The sequence below is a fragment of the Oratosquilla oratoria genome, unplaced genomic scaffold, assembly GCF_046742065.1.
Source record: "Oratosquilla oratoria isolate Oo_2021 unplaced genomic scaffold, ASM4674206v1 SCAFFOLD62, whole genome shotgun sequence".
NCBI classification, from domain to species: domain Eukaryota; kingdom Metazoa; phylum Arthropoda; class Malacostraca; order Stomatopoda; family Squillidae; genus Oratosquilla; species Oratosquilla oratoria.
Window position 1 is genome coordinate 1,015,930 of NW_027467726.1, and position 18,908 is coordinate 1,034,837.

Below are 18,908 nucleotides of genomic sequence, written 5' to 3' on the forward strand. Positions count from 1 at the left end.
GGGACGGGTGGGATTCCATCATTTTCTTTCAAGAAGAGAAAGATAGAAAAAAAAAATATTCCGACTGTCGGCAGAGAAATTTCGATTCGTCCAAATTTTCCAATAGATTTTTGTCCCTGTCCGACCGTCGGCAGAGAAATTTCGATTCGTCCAAATTTTCCAATAGATTTTTGTCCCCGTCCGACCGTCGGCAGAGAAATTTCGTCCGTACGCTTTATGTTAGATGTAAAATGACCTTTACACATTTTTAGCTGGGGCGTGGGGAATAATCCCTGAGGCGTTTCCTGCCCAAAGGTATATAACCCGGGTGTGGAACTCGCTCACATTGTAATTTTTTGTTTTCTTTTTTTATATAATAAAAACATATTTTTTTAAGTTTCGGAATAAAAAGTATCGGTTAACGAAAATGTATTACATTTGTATTGTCGTGTTGGTTTCTTTCGTTGTTTCATCGATCGTTACTCATCAGTCACTTTTAGGAACAGTGCTGCTGCCGGGGCCCGAGGGAAAGAAAGGCGATGCGGGATCGCCGGGACCGCAGGGTGAAAAAGGTGACACGGGACCCCAAGGCGTCACAGGACCGCAAGGGCCGCAGGGGAAGGAAGGTGTTTCAGGGCCGCAGGGTGATACGGGACCGCAAGGACCAAAGGGGAAGGAAGGTGATGCAGGGCCTGAAGGACCGGTAGGACCACAGGGGATGCGAGGGAAGGAAGGAAGGAAAGGTCAGATGGGGGGGCGTGGAAAGAAGGGCGTGACAACGTGGTTTTTTGAGGGACCTAGTGGAATGCCGGGGCCGCAGGGAGAAAAGGGTGACCAAGGACCGCAGGGGGAAAAAGGTGACCAGGGACCTCAGGGACTGCCGGGGCTGCAGGGAGAGAAAGGCGACCAAGGATCGCGGGGGGTACAGGGGTCGGTAGGACCTCGGGGACTGCCGGGGCAGCAGGGAGATAAAGGTGACCAAGGACCGCAAGGGATATAGGGGGTGCAAGGACCGGCGTAAATTTTTTTTAAAGTTTCTATATATATCATCATTAAATGAAAATGTGTTTCATTGTTATTGTTTTGTTGGTCTCGTTCGTTATTTTATCGATCGTTGCCTATCTGGGTTTACAAATATTTTTAAGGCAGGTGAAATTGTTGGGTCCGCAAGGGCCGGAGGGGGGTAAAGGTGAGACGGGACCGAAAGGAAAGAAAGGCGAGACGGGACCGCAAGGGCCGGAGGGAAAGAGAGGCGATACAGGGCCACAAGGAAAAGAAGGGGTGCGAGGGCCGGCGGGGTTGCGAGAACCGCAGGGAGAGAAAGGCGATACTGGGCCGGAAGGGCCGGTGGGACAAACGGGGCCGCAGGGAGAGAAAGGCGACCAAGGACCGCGGGGGTCGCGGGGAGAGAAAGGGGAGATGGGAACTCGGGGGCCGCAGGGATTTTCCGGGATACCGGGAAAGAAAGGCAATACGGGACCGCCGGGAGAGAAAGGCGAGACAGGACCGCAGGGCCCACAGGGGCCGCCGGGAAAGAAAGGCGATACGGGACCGCCGGGAGATAAGGGCGATACAGGACCGCGGGGACCACAGGGGCCGCAGGGGGAAAAAGGTGACCAAGGACCGCAGGGACCACAGGGGTCAAAACAAGGGGAGATGGAGCTAGATGTTATAAAAAGAGTATTTAAGAACATTTTATTGGAAGAACAGGTAGAAAAACTTATTGATATATTATCTGATATTGAGAGGAAAAAATCAAATGCCGGAAAAATACGTCATATACTGTTCTATCGGCCCGCTCGAGGCGGGAATCCCACCTAACGTGTCCATATTATAGACCTTATCCCTTTAGCGGGCAAGTGTCCTTTTCGGGTCTTGCAAATAAAGTTTTTTTTTTTTCCCTTATAAAAACATTTTTTTAAGTTTCGGATAAAAAAAAAAGTATCGGTTAACGAAAATGTATTACATTTGTATTGTCGTGTTGGTTTCGTTCGTTGTTTCATCGATCGTTACCCATCAGTCGTTCCTAAGAACAGTGCTGCCGGGGCCGCAAGGGCCGAAGGGAAAGGAAGGTGATACAGGATCGCCGGGACCGCAGGGAAAGAGAGGTGATACGGGACCCCAAGGCGTCACAGGACCGCAAGGGCCCCAGGGAAAGGAAGGTGTTCCAGGGCCGCAGGGTGATACGGGACCGCAAGGACCAAAGGGGGAGGAAGGTGATGCAGGGCCGGAAGGACCGATGGGACCGCAGGGGCCGCAGGGAGAGAAAGGACCGGAGGGAGAAATGGGGCCTGAAGGAAATAGGGGCCGTAAATCTGACCATTATACAGGATTAACAGGAAAACGGGGGTCGCAGGGAGAGAGAGGTGACCAAGGACCGCAAGGAATACGGGGGGCGCAAGGACCGATGGGACCGCCGGGGCCGCAGGGAGAGAAAGGCGACCAAGGACCGCGGGGGGTACAGGGGTCGGTAGGACCTCGGGGACTGCCGGGGCCGCAAGGAGATAAAGGTGACCAAGGACCGCAAGGGCCAAATGCTAAGTTTTCTCTGTAAAACTTTTTAAAGTTTCTTTATTCAAAAATATCATCATTAGATGAAAATGCATTTCATTGTCACTGTTTTGTTGGTATCATTCGTTATTTCATCGATCGTTGCCTATCTGTGTTCACGAATACTTTTAGGACAGGAGAAATTGTTGGGGCCGCAAGGGCCGGAGGGAGAGAAAGGCGGTACGGGACCGCGAGGAAAACAAGGGGCGCAAGGGCCGACGGGGCCGCAAGGGCCGACGGGGCCGCAAGGGCCGGAGGGAGAGAAAGGCGGTACGGGGCCGCAAGGAAAACAAGGGGCGCAAGGGCCGACGGGGCCGCAAGGGCCGGAGGGAGAGAAAGGTGATACAGGGCAGCAAGGAAAACAAGGGGCGCAAGGGCCGACGGGAGAGAAAGGGCCGAAGGGAGATAAGGGACGGAGAGGACCGACAGGGCCGAGACAAAGGGGGGAGCAGGGACGAACGGGGGCGCCGGGGAAGAAAGGCGATACGGGACCGCCGGGAGAGAAAGGCGAGACAGGACCGCAGGGACCACAGGGGCCGCCGGGAAAGAAAGGGGATACGGGACCACCGGGAAAGAAAGGCGATACGGGATCGCAGGGACCACAGGGGCCGCAGGGACCAAGGACCGCAGGGACCACAGGGGTCAAAGCAAGGAGAGACGGGGCAAGATGTTATAAAAGGAGTATTTAGAAATATTTTATCGGAACAGCATGTAGAAGAACTTTTGGATATAGTATCTGATTTTTTGAATAAAAAATTAGGAAGATAAAAATATAAAGAAAAAAAAATTAAATTAAACACTCCTTGGACGACGGTGAGGAAAGATGAATATACTCGGTTTGACAAGCGAAGATGTAGAGAACAGCATCTTGGCATCCAGAAAAAAGCAACAGCGTTATGCATCGGAAGCTTTGCTGAAAAGCCTCCAAGCCATGGAGACATACGATGCCTCCACCCCCGTTAGGACATTGGCTACCGATATTTTTGGTTCCACCTCGACGCTCGCACCCTTGAGTCCGGAAAGGTGCACGGAATCACCCTTGTTTACAAAAAACACGTGGAACACCATAAGCGACGCCGTCAACGACATATCCAAACAAGTCTTGAACCCACACTGGCGGCTATCGTCTGTTGGTTTACAAGTTCTCGGGGACACGGTCGAGTTGACCACGACCCCGCTATTGAATGCCTTCAACGCCTTCGAATGGATGATGCAATGCGCAATCTTGGCGGCGGCGGCCAACAACGAGTCGAATTACTACCAACACCCTTCTGCCGTTCTGGACCGCGAACTGGTGCGAACCACCTACAGCGATTTCGGCCGTTTGGTATCGGCCAGACTAGATAGAATCGTTTCACTCTTTTGTTACACTTTAGTGAGCGTCGTTGCATGGAAACGCGACATTTACGACAAATCGAATGGTGTTGAAATGCCCGTAAGAGTGCGCCCCGATGACGACCTCGAGGTCGAGATCCTAGAGCGCGTCGACCGTTTCGTTTTACCAGGCTGCGGATCCGCCATCGCGCACAAGTATGCCGCGTCCTCCATCAAAAGGACCGCCATCGCCATTACCGCGACGGGTGCGGAAACGGCGGCCCCCGCTTTCGAGGGAGACTTTTACGATACCGTGCTGGGCAACCAAGTGATGGGAAAATTGATCCCGCTCCTTTCAGACGAATACGCGTTTCTTCTCAAGAAGGTCGAAAACTTGGTAGCGGCCGCCCCGGTAGATGCGACACGCCGTGCTTCCCTCTCCGAGTCGGAACGCAGAGCGGAAGATGCCGTACCGAAAGCCGTTAATATCGGCCCGCATAAGATGATGAGCAGGGAACTAGACACGAGAGGGGTAGAGGCTTTCCATCGCGAGGTGAAACGACAGATGAAAGACGATCCCAGCCTGACGGTGGAAAAGGCGGTCGATGACATTTTTTCAACCAGACAACTCTTGTTTTCTAATTTTGCAATAACGGGTGCATATAGTACTGCGGTCTATTATTGTTTGTGGAACTTTATGTTTCTTGCCGCCGGCACTGCAACGGTACCCAGAGTTCCAGAGAGGAGGGTTTGTAGACGCTTGTTGACCGATTTGATATTGCTAGATTTCCATTCCCTTCTACTCTGTCCAAAATGTTCGATTGGCATCATTCACAAGGCTACAGAATCTTTTGATTTTGTGGATGCGCTCAAATACGGAACCGAGGAACAAGTAGAACGCAAGATGACACGGGCGTTTGAGTACTACAACGAAGGTCCGACGTCGGTACAGGATTGCTTCAAAACGCTTCTCGGTCTGAAATGGTCACCTCCGCATACGTCTCACGAAGGCAACCAACAGTTGGTCGAGTTTGACAACAAGTTGATTCAATTATCCCTGGATAACAACAATGTCGAATACACCAAGAAACAAATAGACATGGCCCAAAAAGCCGTGGGGTATGCATTTTTCGGCATTTATGCTCTTCTCGCATCGGCGTTATACACCGCTGACGATGATAGATTTATCGATTCAACAGCTACCAAGTGCGTATTAAACAACACTCCGAGAGGAGGAGGAGAAAGAGGAGGGGACCCGATAGGCGCTGCCCCCCGATCAAAAGATAACGACCTGCTTTGTGTCGCAGGCGTGTGGGCGCTAAGAAATGCTGTGCGCATGAGAAAATCGGTGATCGGGCTGCAAAATCCCGGATTCCCCTTACCCCTGATTAATGTTTTGAATGGCAACGAAGATTGGCTAGATAGAATTTTGAATCACCCAGCTCTCGATGCACCGACGGATAGTGTCGTGACTGACGTGTTTGCCCAGTTTGACAAGTACATGGACGCTAGGCGTGGAAACACATCTCTCGGTGCCGCTTTACGAATGTTGAACGACGACGACGACGACGATGACGACGCCGCTCACAAGCCGGCAGTGGAGCGAAACGTGAACGACACCCACCCCTTTGCCATTCGTGGCGATATGGTATGGTCGGCATCACGTGTACAGACAATGTCTCGAGATGATTTATCTGCCTTGGCGGCCTTTCCAATGACAGAGTACGACACTTAGAGTTTTTGCTGGAGAGGGCGGGGATTCCCCGTTTCTTTGTTTAAAAATGATTATCCCTTTAGCGGGCAAGTGTCCTTTTCTTCTTTTCGATAGACGAGAATTTCACGTCCAAAGTTTGTCATCGGTGTCTGGCTCCTACGAAAAAGGTTATGAGAGAAGTCGAGGACAAAAATGGAGAAGCGCATGAGGCAAGTCAGAGGTCTCGTAAAATGTTCGCTTGTGCGTCAAGAATTATCTTCGACCATTGGTGAGTCTTCGACTTCTGCTTCTGCGCCAACATCGTCACGGTGCCACATTGGCGGATTCTTCCTGGACCGAGACGTTAATGCTGCAATCAACATCGCAAAAAAATCCATCTCTGGACTGTGGCCTTTGGATTTGGTGGAAAAAAAGACAAAAATGGAGCAAGGAAAATTTTATTTTTCATACAATAACTTTTCTTCGCGGTAATTCGTCTCCGTGAAAAATCAAACCAGTAACCCCAGACGCGGTGGTGCACGGGATTTTCGACCTTGTTGATGACACGAGGACGAAATCTTGCCCGCTAAAGGGTTATATGTAGGGATGATAAATATATCTTTGTTGTACAAAAAAAAAGACATTTTTATTTATTGGTTACAAAAAAATTTCAAACACCCAACCTTCATCATCGACAAAAAATTGAGTCACAATTTCTCCACCGGCGTTCGGCTTGAGTCGCTTTTTTTCGTGGTCTACACACTGTCACTTCCACCTTGTTCAACGGTGGCGTCGGCGGTTTTGGGGGCAGCGTTTCACTTTCTACGATATCAAATTTAGGAGGTTCTTGCCCACCTTTACGTCAGAGTGGACACGAGCGCGAATAACGAAGAGATTCGTCAAAACACTCTGCATGAAAACAGTGTCTGCAACTAGTGATGTGGTGGTATTCGCCCATTTTTGTCAGACATATGGCGCAATCCTCTTCTGCCTCCTTATCCGTCGACCTCGTTGTGATAAACTTCCTGTGTCCGTACATAATTTTTAGAAACTTGACGGCATCGTGCTTACTGAAAGGCGGTGTCGGGAAACCATATTTTGCAAACAAATCCCTTGCAAACCAACCCTTGTTCTCACTAAACCAATGGGTAATAATATTGTCCTCTATAAAGGCATGCAGTAATCGTTCTTTGGACGGTTTTGTGTTACCCAGTTCAATGAAATAAAGAGCGATATGATCCAATTTCAGAAACATTAAATCCGCACAACTAAGGTATGTAGACTTGCCATAAAGACCATTTGCTGAAGCCCACAAGATTAACATGGAAAACGCAAACCAGTGATATTTTTTCATCTAGTGCCAACTGAAGGGCTGTCAGGTTTCTGTCAGAGCATCGGATTTCAAGGTTGGGTAAACGTACTCTGTTTGCATGATCCAATTGGGTCCATTTGCAAAAGGTCAACCCCGTATCGCTAGAGACGGTGGCCAATACATGCAAGATTGAAAATGCGTCGGCGTTCACAAAGGATACGTTGGCACCAGCCTCGATGAGTGACAAAAATATGCGTTTGTGTTCGCATCTGGCCGCCATCATCATCGGAGTGTCCCCCGAACTGTCCATAACGTCGATATTATCCCGGATTTGTGGTATCTGCAACAAACGGGGGAAACTTTTCACATTGTGTGATATGGCATGGTGAAATAATGCGCCCTCGCCTGTCGTGTGCGTTTTGGCTAGCCAACCATGCTTTGACAATATGGTTTCTAGTGCAGCCTCACTGGTCACACTAAAGTTTGCAAGTCTCTTGAGATCCCTGTGTGAAAACTCGTTTTCATCCAAAACCTTTTTTAACAGTTCTGGATAATTCAACCTTATCATGGCAACGGCCAATTCCACCGGGTTTGGATGTGACTTCTCCATCAAGTTGAGTAACAACATCCATTTTTGTTCGCAAAAATCACTTCTAGTGCACTTGTTGATGGCCATTTCAGTCCAAGACTCCGTTACCTCGTTTACGAGAAAACACACAGTGGCATATACGTGGTCAAAGGAACGAGGACATAACGGTAACCAGTCTTTGAGTACTTTTGCAAAATTGAGTTTGTCCAACTTGGCAAAATAGAATAGGAAAGAGACGTTTCCTTCGCCGCGGGTGCACATCTCCATGTCGACTTGGCCCCGCATCACCGCACCGTGTACCACTCGAAAATTCTTATCGTTAGTTGCCGCTAGCAAAAGTTTGTATTCCAACAACAGCAGCGGTGCCGCCGGGCCCAAGTAAAGCACGCGTTCCAGTAACAGCGATACGATGAAAGAATCGACGGTTTTACACGCCAGTATTTTTTCAAACAGTTCGTTACACAACAGCGGGTCAGAGAACACGCCTTCTTCTTCAACACCATCAATCCGCGGATGCATCACGTAATCCCTCACCAATTCCTGCTCCTCCTCGTCACTCGTCGTGTCGTCGAGTCTCACAAACATCATGTACAGTGTGTCGACACTACACAGGTCGAAATCTGACCCGAAATTTTTCATGTGGTTGATGTTGTTGCGTTCTCCAATCGTGGTGGGCCAACAGAAGCGGTCGATCGTTACAGCCATGAATACTTCTGCCTTATCGGCATTCATGTGTCTGGCCATGTTAACACACATTAGAAAAACTGGTTTGTTCTCATTGTCGGTCATGAGTGCATTGTACGTCGAGAACAAACTATTATATGTGTGCAGTGTGCAACCAGTCACCGCCCATTTGGCCACCGACGAAATCCATTGAAGGTGGGCAGCAGGACATATTTCTCGTACCGTATATCCTCCCTCTGACGCTTCCTCGATGGATCTTTTGAATTTGTCTTCGTATGTGCACACGTCCATGCTTGGTCATGGGTGCTGCGATAATATCGTCCTTGATGGTGGAGTTCCCGCTTTATAGGCGCCGCCGGCTGGAGCCACGCCGTGTTTGATGTATTAAAAAATGTACATTATTTTTTTGTTTCCCTTTCCTCCATCCTTTCCTCGCCTTCGTTACCACGACGGTGCCATGGAGAAGTGGTGCCACCACCTGGCACGGAAGGGGTTGATGATAATGATGATGATGAGAAAAAAAATTGGGTGGTCCACAGAATGATCAACATCACCAAACCCACCAGGGTCCCCACCACCCAACCCAAACTCCCCCAGGCCAGGCCGCAAACTGCAGCTCCCACCGCGACGGATCCAACAACGATAAAGCGATTGTTGAATCCGCCGTCGGTTCGATCTACGACGACTTGACGTCGTCTTCCTTTTGTCACGTCACCCCCAAAATCAAGAGCTATGTCGGCCACGGCTCTTTGCAAACTTAGACCATCGTCACGCCGCGACAGCGATAAACCCACGGGGAGATTGACCATATCGATGACATCTAATCCTTGGCTCTCGTACGATGCCAACTTGCACGCTGTCGAGTTTACCTTACGGTTCAAATGAATTCCCTCGGAAGAATGCATTCTTGCCACACCCAAAGGTTCCAAAGATAAAAACGCGTCCACGATCCCGCCGACGATGGCCGTTAACCCGTAGCGTCCAACAAACACCCCGACACCGTCAGCCACGTTTTTCTTTAGCCTTTTTGCCACGGTCGGCATATCCTGGACGAAATCGTCCAGTGTTTTCTCGACGGCCGCAATCTCTGAATCCGGGTAAACATCGGCCATTTCGGCGGCGTAAGATTCGTCGATGGTAGAGGGAACATTCAGGCCCATTTCTCTCATTACACTCGATGCCGATCTGGAGTTGCGTACGAGAGAGCGCATCTCTTCTGCCAACGGTCGTCCCTTGTATTTGATAACGAGTTTGTTGGAACGCAAGACCAAACCAAGCTTGCTCGCCGCAGCAAAGGAATTTTTTAGTAACGTTTCCTCCCGCGTTTTTGAGATTCCTTTAGAAATGATTTTTCTCATATCGGTCAATGCATTTTGCATTGTGGTTTTATCGATTGACCTCAACGCTGCCATTTCGAGCGCATCCCTCGATAATGCAAAAAAGCCGCGCCTGTTGGGTTCCCGGGTAGTCTCGATTTCATCAAAACTTTTTGCTCCCAATGCTTGGGTTTGAGATGCGTGTGAATAGTATTGGTCGGCAAACAACCGTTGTCTTATTTTTTTATCGTTCGCCCAATATTTCTTTTTCTCTCGAATTATTATTTCATCATTCTTAGAATCATCATAATAAATTCTATGAGCGTTATACACAAGACTCACCGGGCATTCTAGGTTTTCGTCCCACAAAATAATTATATCGGTCAACTCAAAGCCGTGGGGGACGCATCCTTCGGGAAGATGTTTGTTGTCTTTATAATCCATTTCTAACATCAATTCGTTTGACGAAAGCGTTACGGGCGGGTCGATCCGTTCACTCACACGATAATGGAAAGAGTACAAATGGCGTTGTATGATGAGCAGAATCGATCGCTTTGAAGAGTGCCAGATGAGTTAGAATCATCCCATTTTTTTTAGGCAACACGGCAATTCTATCTATGAGCATCCGCATTTTCTCTTTTAATTCTACGAGACCCGAATCGAGGTTAGATTCATCGCTAGCATCATCGCAAACTTGACGTATATAATTTGCCACATATGTAATGGCCACATTTAAAAAAACGTCCTTTTGTTGTACAAGGAGAATATGATCCACGTCGGTACAATCATCGGTGGATCCCCGTAACATTGCCGCCCTACCCGTTTCTCTTTTCAAATGCTCGTCCCACCCAGCTCCGAATGCCAAGGTTGTCAAAAACTTGTACGGGTCCAACGTCTGATGACCGGGCTTCGTCATCAATAAATGGGGTGGGAAATGTTTCAAATCATAGCTCCCGGGTATGATGGACGGGGTCGCCAAACCGGGGTGTCTAGTTTGTAGATACTTGTGGGCTAACAAGGCTTCGTGGTCACCTTATAGAAACTCCTCGATATTTTTTACTGTTAGAGGTGGACTCGCATCGTCCAAAAATTCTAGCTGTGCCAGAGGCTTGGTTTCTGTAATATTTTTCATCGACATCATATATGCAAACGTGGTTTGCAAGGACTGGTGTAAAAATTGGTCGTGTTCCGTGTTGGGTTTGAAGGTACTGAATGTTATTTTGTATAGATGACTCAAGAACCGTTCGTGATGTAGAGTCGCCATCGACGAGCCCGTGCACGATAACCCGCTACCCATTTCCCCTCCAAAGATCCACAAATGTTCTGGCGTGTGAAATGCCGGAGCGCTCTTTAGATTCGAAACACGTCGCATTACGGCGGCCCAACGTTCCATGGTATCGCGATCGTCCGTTCTGGTACGCTGATATCTCGTGTAAATTTTGTCTGCCAGTTCAGCACTGAAAAATAGATCGCCGTGATACAAGCCAATGTTCAGTAAATCCAATCCCAGCACTATATTTACCTTCTCTTTTAGAGCTGCCATCAATACTGCCACGTTGGCAGAAAATAGACCCATCGGGAACATTTGAGCGGCCAATATTTTTTCTTGCATTCCCTCCTCTTTTCTAAGAGCAAAATGAAGAGGTTTAAAGATTGATGACCCGTACCAAACGACTTGTCGTATAGGTTCAGTGACGACATTTGTAACCGCGATTACTTTATTGTACACTTTCACAAGGCGCCTATATTCATCCTCAGGTAATTTTCCATCCCACTTTATAGATAGTCCATTATAATTACGAGATGTTGCGTAAAGTTTCATTACATTGGCAAAAGAGAAGGCGAGAGAAACCTGACGGAAAAGAAAAAATGCTTATCAAGTGCGCATGTGCAGTCCAGTGGGTGAGTGGGCGGGGCCAACAGCACATAAACATATAAGCTGGGTGCCCAAGCGTGGAGACACATACTAGTCTGGCATCCGTCCGTGTTCAGGTACGTATCTATGGGATAAGTCGGGTGTCTGACTGGGAGGGGGGGGGTGAAGACAAAAAAAAAAAAAAGACGGCAGCAGCATGTGAGGAATCGAGCGCCGTCAAAAACCGCACCCGCCCTTTTGATTATTGTTATTCTTTTTTTTTTTTTTTCTCTCCACAGAGAGCACAAAATTCAGCGGAGGAAAAAATGGCGCCACAGTACAAGATCAACGAAATCAGTAGGTCCCTGGTGAGGATCCCGGGCAACGGGAGCGACACAAGCTCGCGACCGCTGTGCCTGAACTTGGCAAAAACTATTTCAAATGCAACAGAAACACCCTTGACACCTCTGATAGAGCAGGCTCTTGAGCAATCCGGTGTTAACTTTGCAGTGGCTGATCCTATTCCCGTTCCAAGAACAACCCTGAAACCCCAATCTATTACCATGCGGTTGGTTGAAATGATTGAAGAAATGAAGAAGCAGCTGGTGGATTACGAAATGGGAAAAACAAAGATGAAGGAAGAAATTGAGCTCATCAACAAGAAATTACAAATCTTCCGCGAGATGTTTCAAAACACAGGGAAATTGAAAGCGGTTTTGCGTCAACTGAATATAACACTTTGACTTTTGTAAAAATAAAACCCTTTCGGGAAATGAATGTTTTTTATATTGTTTTTCTTATACACACACGATACCACGATGAAACCAGAAACCAGAAACACCCGGTTGAAACATTTGGCCAATGCCAATGTAACGAAACCAGATATTCTTGGAAAAATGCTGTCTAAACATCGTTGGCCAGCAACAACTCATACGACACGCAAAGGGGGGTTGCTTCATTACGCCATTATCAAAAATGTAAGCCAAAATATTTTTTTTGGCACTCTTGGCTCTACCAGAACTTCAAGCCAATCTCGAAGTGACCGACGTGGAAAATTTCACACCCCTCTTTGTCGTCGTAAAACAAATTTCGAGAATGAAAAAGGATCTTGAAAAAAATGAAATGAAGCGGCTGGTTAACGGAAAATTATCAAGGGGTGAAATGAGTCGGATTGGATACTGTGATCGGCTTTTTGGAAAATTTAAAACCTTGATCGAAGCAGGTGCCAACCTATCGTTTGTACACAACAAATCTGGAACAATATTGCACCATTTGATTGGTCTCGAGAATTGCAATCTATTACACATGTTGCAGGAAAAGTACCCCACGCGGTTGCCTCATCCGGAAATACGGGACAAGCTGAATAACAAAACAGCGCTTCAAATTGGATTGGAAAAAGACGCGAAGTTGGGCATGCACTGTTTTGCACGTTGCATGCTAGCGCTTGGAGCACGAACAGATAGCCTCTTTGGGACTTCGACCGAACTAAATACAGTCGATCAAGCGATTCTTTCTGATTTTTGTTTTGGGTGCGTTGACCCAGGTTCTGTCAAAACTAAAGAGTCCGTTGCAAGAATACTGTGGTCGTTCATCAACGGAAACGAAGAGCTGTTGAATTTGGGTCGGGTTTATATGGACATTTGTCGCAAGTACAAATTATTGGGTCGATCTATTCTACCACCGTTTACAAAAGCTCAGGCGATCAGACTGTTGAAAGAACTTTACGGTCGCCGGTCGTTTGAGACGAACGCAACGACGCAAGAAAGAATAGATTGCCCCATATGTCTAAAACCCATGCGTGACCACTACGTCACTCGATGCAACCATCGCTTTCATCCAGAGTGTCTTTACGAGTGGTTACAAATTTCTCAAAATTGTCCAGTTTGCCGTTCAGAGGGTCACAATGTGCCCGAATGGGAGACCGTACCATGCAGGACTTTGCCGGCCAAACCACCAACACCACCATTGAATTAGCCAGAGATGTTGAAAGAAGATAACACCCCCCCCCCCCGCTACAGTTCACCTCCATGGCAAATAAAAACGCGCGTGTGTGTGTGTGTGTGTGTAAATTCAAATATTTAGATTGGTTAGAAAAATAAATACGTTTTTTCTCAAACCAATGCGTGAAATAGAGAACGAACAAAGGGGTGACTACAATACTTCATTACGTAATATTAATAAAATCACACCATTTATCTATGATATGAACTTTATTCTTTTTTGTCTAGGTGGAAAATAGTCTTATGAACTTCCTATGAACCGAATTTTCATCTAAGAATATGCGAATTGTGTTTTTCATCATGTTAAAGAAACTATTTTCCTCGAACGCATGAACTCGACAATACGTCTCCTCCGTTATATACAATACATTGATAAAATCCCACATTTATCTATGATGTTAACTTTAACTTATTTTATCGAGGTAGGAAATAATATTTTATGAACTTCCTATGAACCGAATTTTCATCCAAGAATATGCGAATTGCGTTTTTCATCATGTTTAAAGAAAATCTTTTCCTCGAACGCATGAACTCGACAATACGTCTCCTCCGCATATAGAATAAGGTACAAGTCAGGTAATGTATTCAAATATTATATTTTGTTCTAAAAACCACTTTGAGGGAATGCAAATTATTTTTCAAGAAGTTTGGAAATTTGAAAGGTGAAGGCCCCAAGACATACGCCATATTTGTTATTCAAGTGATGTAAACAAACGTCCAAGAATCAAATAACAGTAATTAAACGCTGACGGTACCGGTACCTAACTTTTCTTATGGGTGTAAAGGTAAGGGCATATCAATTACACTGTTTATTGTGATTTGATTAGATTTAAGTGTTTTATTTTACGAAAAATATCGCATTGCTCTCTGACTCTCGTGCCGTTCACACCCTCCGCTCAGCGCTCCCGACGAGAAAGTAATTCAACATGGCACATACCAGAAACAGCAACAGCTCCAAGAAACTTGAAGATATGGTGGAGAGTCTTGTGAAAGCAAGAGAAGAGGACAGACAGTTCCTGATGCAAGCAAGGAAAGAAGACCAACAGTTCCTAAGCGAGTTGAAAGAGATAGTTAAACAACAAAGGCAGGAGATACAATATCTCAAATCGACTGTAGTTAATCTCCAAGCTAGAGTGGAAGACCTAGAGCAGTACACGAGGAGAGAAGATATAATCATCAGTGGTTTAAAGATTGTGAAAACGTATTCGGAAGCTGTGAAAGGTGACTCCGACTATAGTGCAGATAACAGTGGTCAGAACATTGTAGAAAATCAAGTGATCCATTCTCTAAGTAACAAGGGAATACAGATCAGAGACACAGAGATATCAGCTTGCCATACACTGGGAAAAAGAAAACAGGACGGTACCCAAAATGTGATCGTGAGATTCGTTTCAAGAAAGTCGAAGGTGAACGTGCTGAAAAACGCCAAGAAATTGAAGGGGACGGGCGTCTACGTGAATGAACACCTGACAAAACGAACCGGAGAGATTGCCAAAACAGCACGCGACATGAGGAAACAAGGGAAGATCATCTCGACATGGACAAGAGACTGCAAGGTGTATATCAAGTGCAAGGATGAAAAAGTACATCAAGTAAGTAATCTTGAACAATTAGTTGAATTTCAATAGTTCACATTCCTTAATCTTCTAACACAAACATAACCATGAACACTACAACTAACACAAAAACTAAAACAAACATATCAAAAAACTGTTCTTCATGCCATACCCTTGTCCCTACCAATCACCTCAAATGTACATTATGCAAACATTTATATCATCTCATGTGTGCAAATATACCCGTAAATACTGCCAAAAATAACCCCAATATTTTCAATAACTGGTTCTGCCTAGACTGCTCAAAAACATTTCCCTATCATGCCATCTCAAACACAGAAATTAATATTTTGTTTTCCGCGCCAAATCTCGCATCAAAAAACCCAGATGTATATACCGCCATTAAGAAGTATAAAGAAATAGACAAAATATCAGAAAAGGAATTTTCGATATTTAATCACAATAATACCCAAATTGACCCCGAATTAAATTTTTACTCAAAATTAACAAAAGACAGCGATTACTATAGTGATACACAATTTGACACGGTATTTCGTGATATTGATGGTTTCACACTAATTCACATCAATGCAAGGAGCCTAAACGCCAATTATCAGAAAATTGACTGTTATCTCAAGTTACTCAATAAAAGCTTTGACGTTAAAGTGATAAGCGAAACATGGATTGACCCAGGATGTCTAGTAAACTTCTTACAAGACTATACTCCTTACAGTGCTGATAGACAGATCCAAAAAGGCGGCGGAGTCTCTATCTTCATAAAAAAATCAATTTCATGCAAACTAATAAATCAATCCGCTAATTCGTATGAAAACCTATTTGATTGCGTAGCTGTTGAGATTTTCAGTAAAACTAAAAAAAATACCGTCATAACAAGTATTTACAGAAAGCCAGGCACAAACATCAATGAGTTCACAAATATGCTTGAAGAAATCATAACTCCATTTAGAAATAAAAATCTATATCTCTGTGGTGACTTCAACATAGATTTACTTAAGTATGAGACTCATGAACAAACAAGACACTTTACAGATATGATTTTCTCTTTAGGTATATATCCTTTGATAAATAAACCAACCCGAATAACAAATACAAGTGAAACATTGATAGATAACATTTTCACCAATATTGTAAACTCCGAGATTCATAGTGGTATCTTAATAAGTGATATAAGTGACCATCTACCGGTATTCACTATCAGTCCAAAAGAAATGCACTGCATAACAAAACCCAGAATTGTACTTAAACGTAAAATTGACGAAAAAGATATTGCAAAATTAAATCAATGCTTAAAAGAAGAAAATTGGGATCAGGTTTACGAGTCAGAAAATGCCAATCTATCATATAACGAATTTGTAAGCATTATCATGAGTAATGTAAACAAATGCTGCTCAGAGAGAGAAGTAGAAATAAAACCACGTAACGTAAACTCAAAACCATGGTTTACAAACGGTCTTAAGAACGCGTGTCGAAAGAAAAACCAACTTTACAAGAAATCAATTCAAAGCAAGTCCTTGACAGACGAAAACAAATACAAAGTGTACAAAAACAAACTTACAACAATTTTACGCAACTGTGAAAAAAAATACTATGACACACTGCTTGAAGGTTATAAAGGTAATATAAAAAAGACATGGGAAGTAATAAACAACTTAACTAGGCACAAAATTAATAACACCAATGAATTCATAGACATTATTAAAAAAGGAAAAACTAAAAAAGAAGTGGCAAACGAATTTAATGAATTTTTCTCCCATGTAGGACTTAACCTCGCGAAACAAATAAAGACAACACATCAAACTTACGAGACATTTTTGAAACACCGAATAAATAACACTATGTTTTTAAAACCCGTCACGGAAAACGAACTTATGAACACAGTAAAATCAATGCAGAACAAGAAATCACTCGATTGCACAGGAATCAATATGAACCTCATAAAACAAATTATGCCTATCATCAAAGATCATTTTCTGACAATATGCAATAAATCATTTGAACAAGGGATATTTCCAGATGCAATGAAAATAGCAAAAGTAATACCGATATTCAAATCAGCCGACAAATCAAGTTATAATAACTATAGACCAATTTCACTATTACCACAGTTTTCCAAAATTCTTGAAAAGTTATTCACAATTCGCCTTGACTCATTTCTAAAAAAAAATGACGTCATTTACCATAGTCAATATGGATTTCAACGAAATTTTTCAACGTCTACAGCAGTAATGGAATTAATTGAAGAGATAACTAACAATATAGAACAAAAGAAAAAGACAGCCGGCATATTTATTGATCTTAAAAAGGCATTTGACACAGTAAATCATGAAATCCTAATTCGAAAAGCCGAATACTATGGGCTAAGAGGTAAAGTTAATGACTGGTTAAAAAATTATCTAAAAAACAGGAAACAATATGTGGCCATTGAGGAAGAAAGATCACACATTCTACCAGTTACATGCGGAGTACCTCAAGGTTCAGTTCTAGGACCCAAACTATTCTTACTATACATTAATGACATTACAAATGTATCCAACCTTATGAAATTTATACTGTTCGCCGACGATACCACCATTCTATGCTCCGATACAAATTCCGACAAACTGATCAAGACAATTAATGAAGGATTATGTCAACTATCCAACTGGTTTTCAGCCAATAAGCTATCCTTAAACGTATCAAAAACTAACTACCTGCTTTTCTACAAAAATAATGAAAGTACTAAGCCGATCAAAATAAACAACGAAATTATTGAAAAAGCGTCCGTCAGTAAATTCCTAGGCGTGTATTTAGACGATCAACTTAATTGGAAACATCATATAAATCACGTGATAAATAAGATATCCAAAACTTTAGGAATTATGCATAAAATGAGAAATATCCTCAATGAAAATACCCTACGTACCATTTATTGTAGTCTACTACTACCATACTTAAACTATTGTTCAGAAATTTGGGGTAATACTTATCAAACTAATCTTCAACGCATAATTACCTCTCAAAAAAGGGCACTGCGTATAATCTGCAATGTAGGTCGTTTGGAACATACAAATAATTTATTTAAAAAACTAAATCTACTCAAATTCAATGACTTAATAAAGTACAAAACTGCCATTGTTATGCACCAAATCTACAATAAACACATGAATCAAAACATATTGAAATTTTACTCAACTTACGAAACTCGCTATGCGACTAGGCAAACAAACGACTTCTTTAAAACTCAATACAGAACAACCAAAAAAAGCCAATGCTTATCTATTATAGGTGTTAACACATGGAATAAACTGGAAAAGGATTTACCTAAGACAAAATGTTTATCATCATTCAAACGATACTTAAAAAAGTCTTTAATCTATAAGTATTAGTATATTGAACACTTCAGGTCCATTTCATGGTTGTATTCATGGAGAAACTGCCCAAGTCTGCCGCTCTTTTTTTTTTTTCTATTCCAGCAGGTCACGGTGACCCAGATCTGCGCATTAAGCAATTATCGTCCCGTCAACAATCGACCTGACCTCTCACCTCTCACCTGACCCCCACAAGTTGCGATGCTCGCTCGTGCCCCCGATTTCTACGTGAGGTCGGAGTTAGCGGACGTCGTGACGCATGTCATTGTGTGTGTGTATATATGTGTATGCATGTATGTGTGTATATATGTGTGTAGATGTGTATGTACCATACTACCATGTAACAAAAAATAAATAAATAAAAATAATTTTTTCCTTAAGGGAGAGCAACTCCCCATAAGCTTTGCTTCTCGCTCTCCTTTTTCAACTACCAATTTTGTAAAAAAAAAAAAAAAAAAAAAATGTATATATGTATGTCTAATTGTATTTAATATTGTTGAATAAACCTATAATAATAATAATAATAGCATCAGCGTAATGAGTGACCACATGTGATTTTATTTTGATCACTTTGAGATTTTTCTGAATTGGCGATGCAAGATAAAGGGTGTCAATCATTCATACATACATACCAAGGCTTTTTCCCCCTTCCAAGGGAGGTAGCCAAAAAGGGAAAGGCATAAAAACACTCC

The 18,908-nt window shown here is 43.9% G+C and overlaps 1 protein-coding gene and 1 pseudogene across 2 annotated transcripts; both read left to right on the forward strand.

Moving 5' to 3' along the window:
* Window positions 1-406: 406 nt before the first annotated feature.
* LOC143023809 (uncharacterized) lies at window positions 407-3,218 on the forward strand (annotated as a pseudogene).
* Window positions 3,219-14,068: 10,850 nt separating this feature from the next.
* Window positions 14,069-18,582, forward strand: LOC143023818 (uncharacterized). 2 transcript variants are annotated; one of them, XM_076182442.1, is made up of 2 exons: window positions 14,069-14,884; window positions 18,322-18,582. In XM_076182442.1, the coding sequence occupies exons 1-2, from the start codon at window positions 14,219-14,221 to the stop codon at window positions 18,400-18,402; spliced, it is 747 nt and encodes a 248-aa protein (XP_076038557.1). In that variant the 5' UTR covers window positions 14,069-14,218; the 3' UTR covers window positions 18,403-18,582. The 2 variants fall into 2 exon arrangements, with proteins under 2 accessions (XP_076038557.1, XP_076038558.1); XM_076182443.1 differs by having other exon boundaries at window positions 14,071-14,884; window positions 18,325-18,580.
* Window positions 18,583-18,908: the final 326 nt, after the last annotated feature.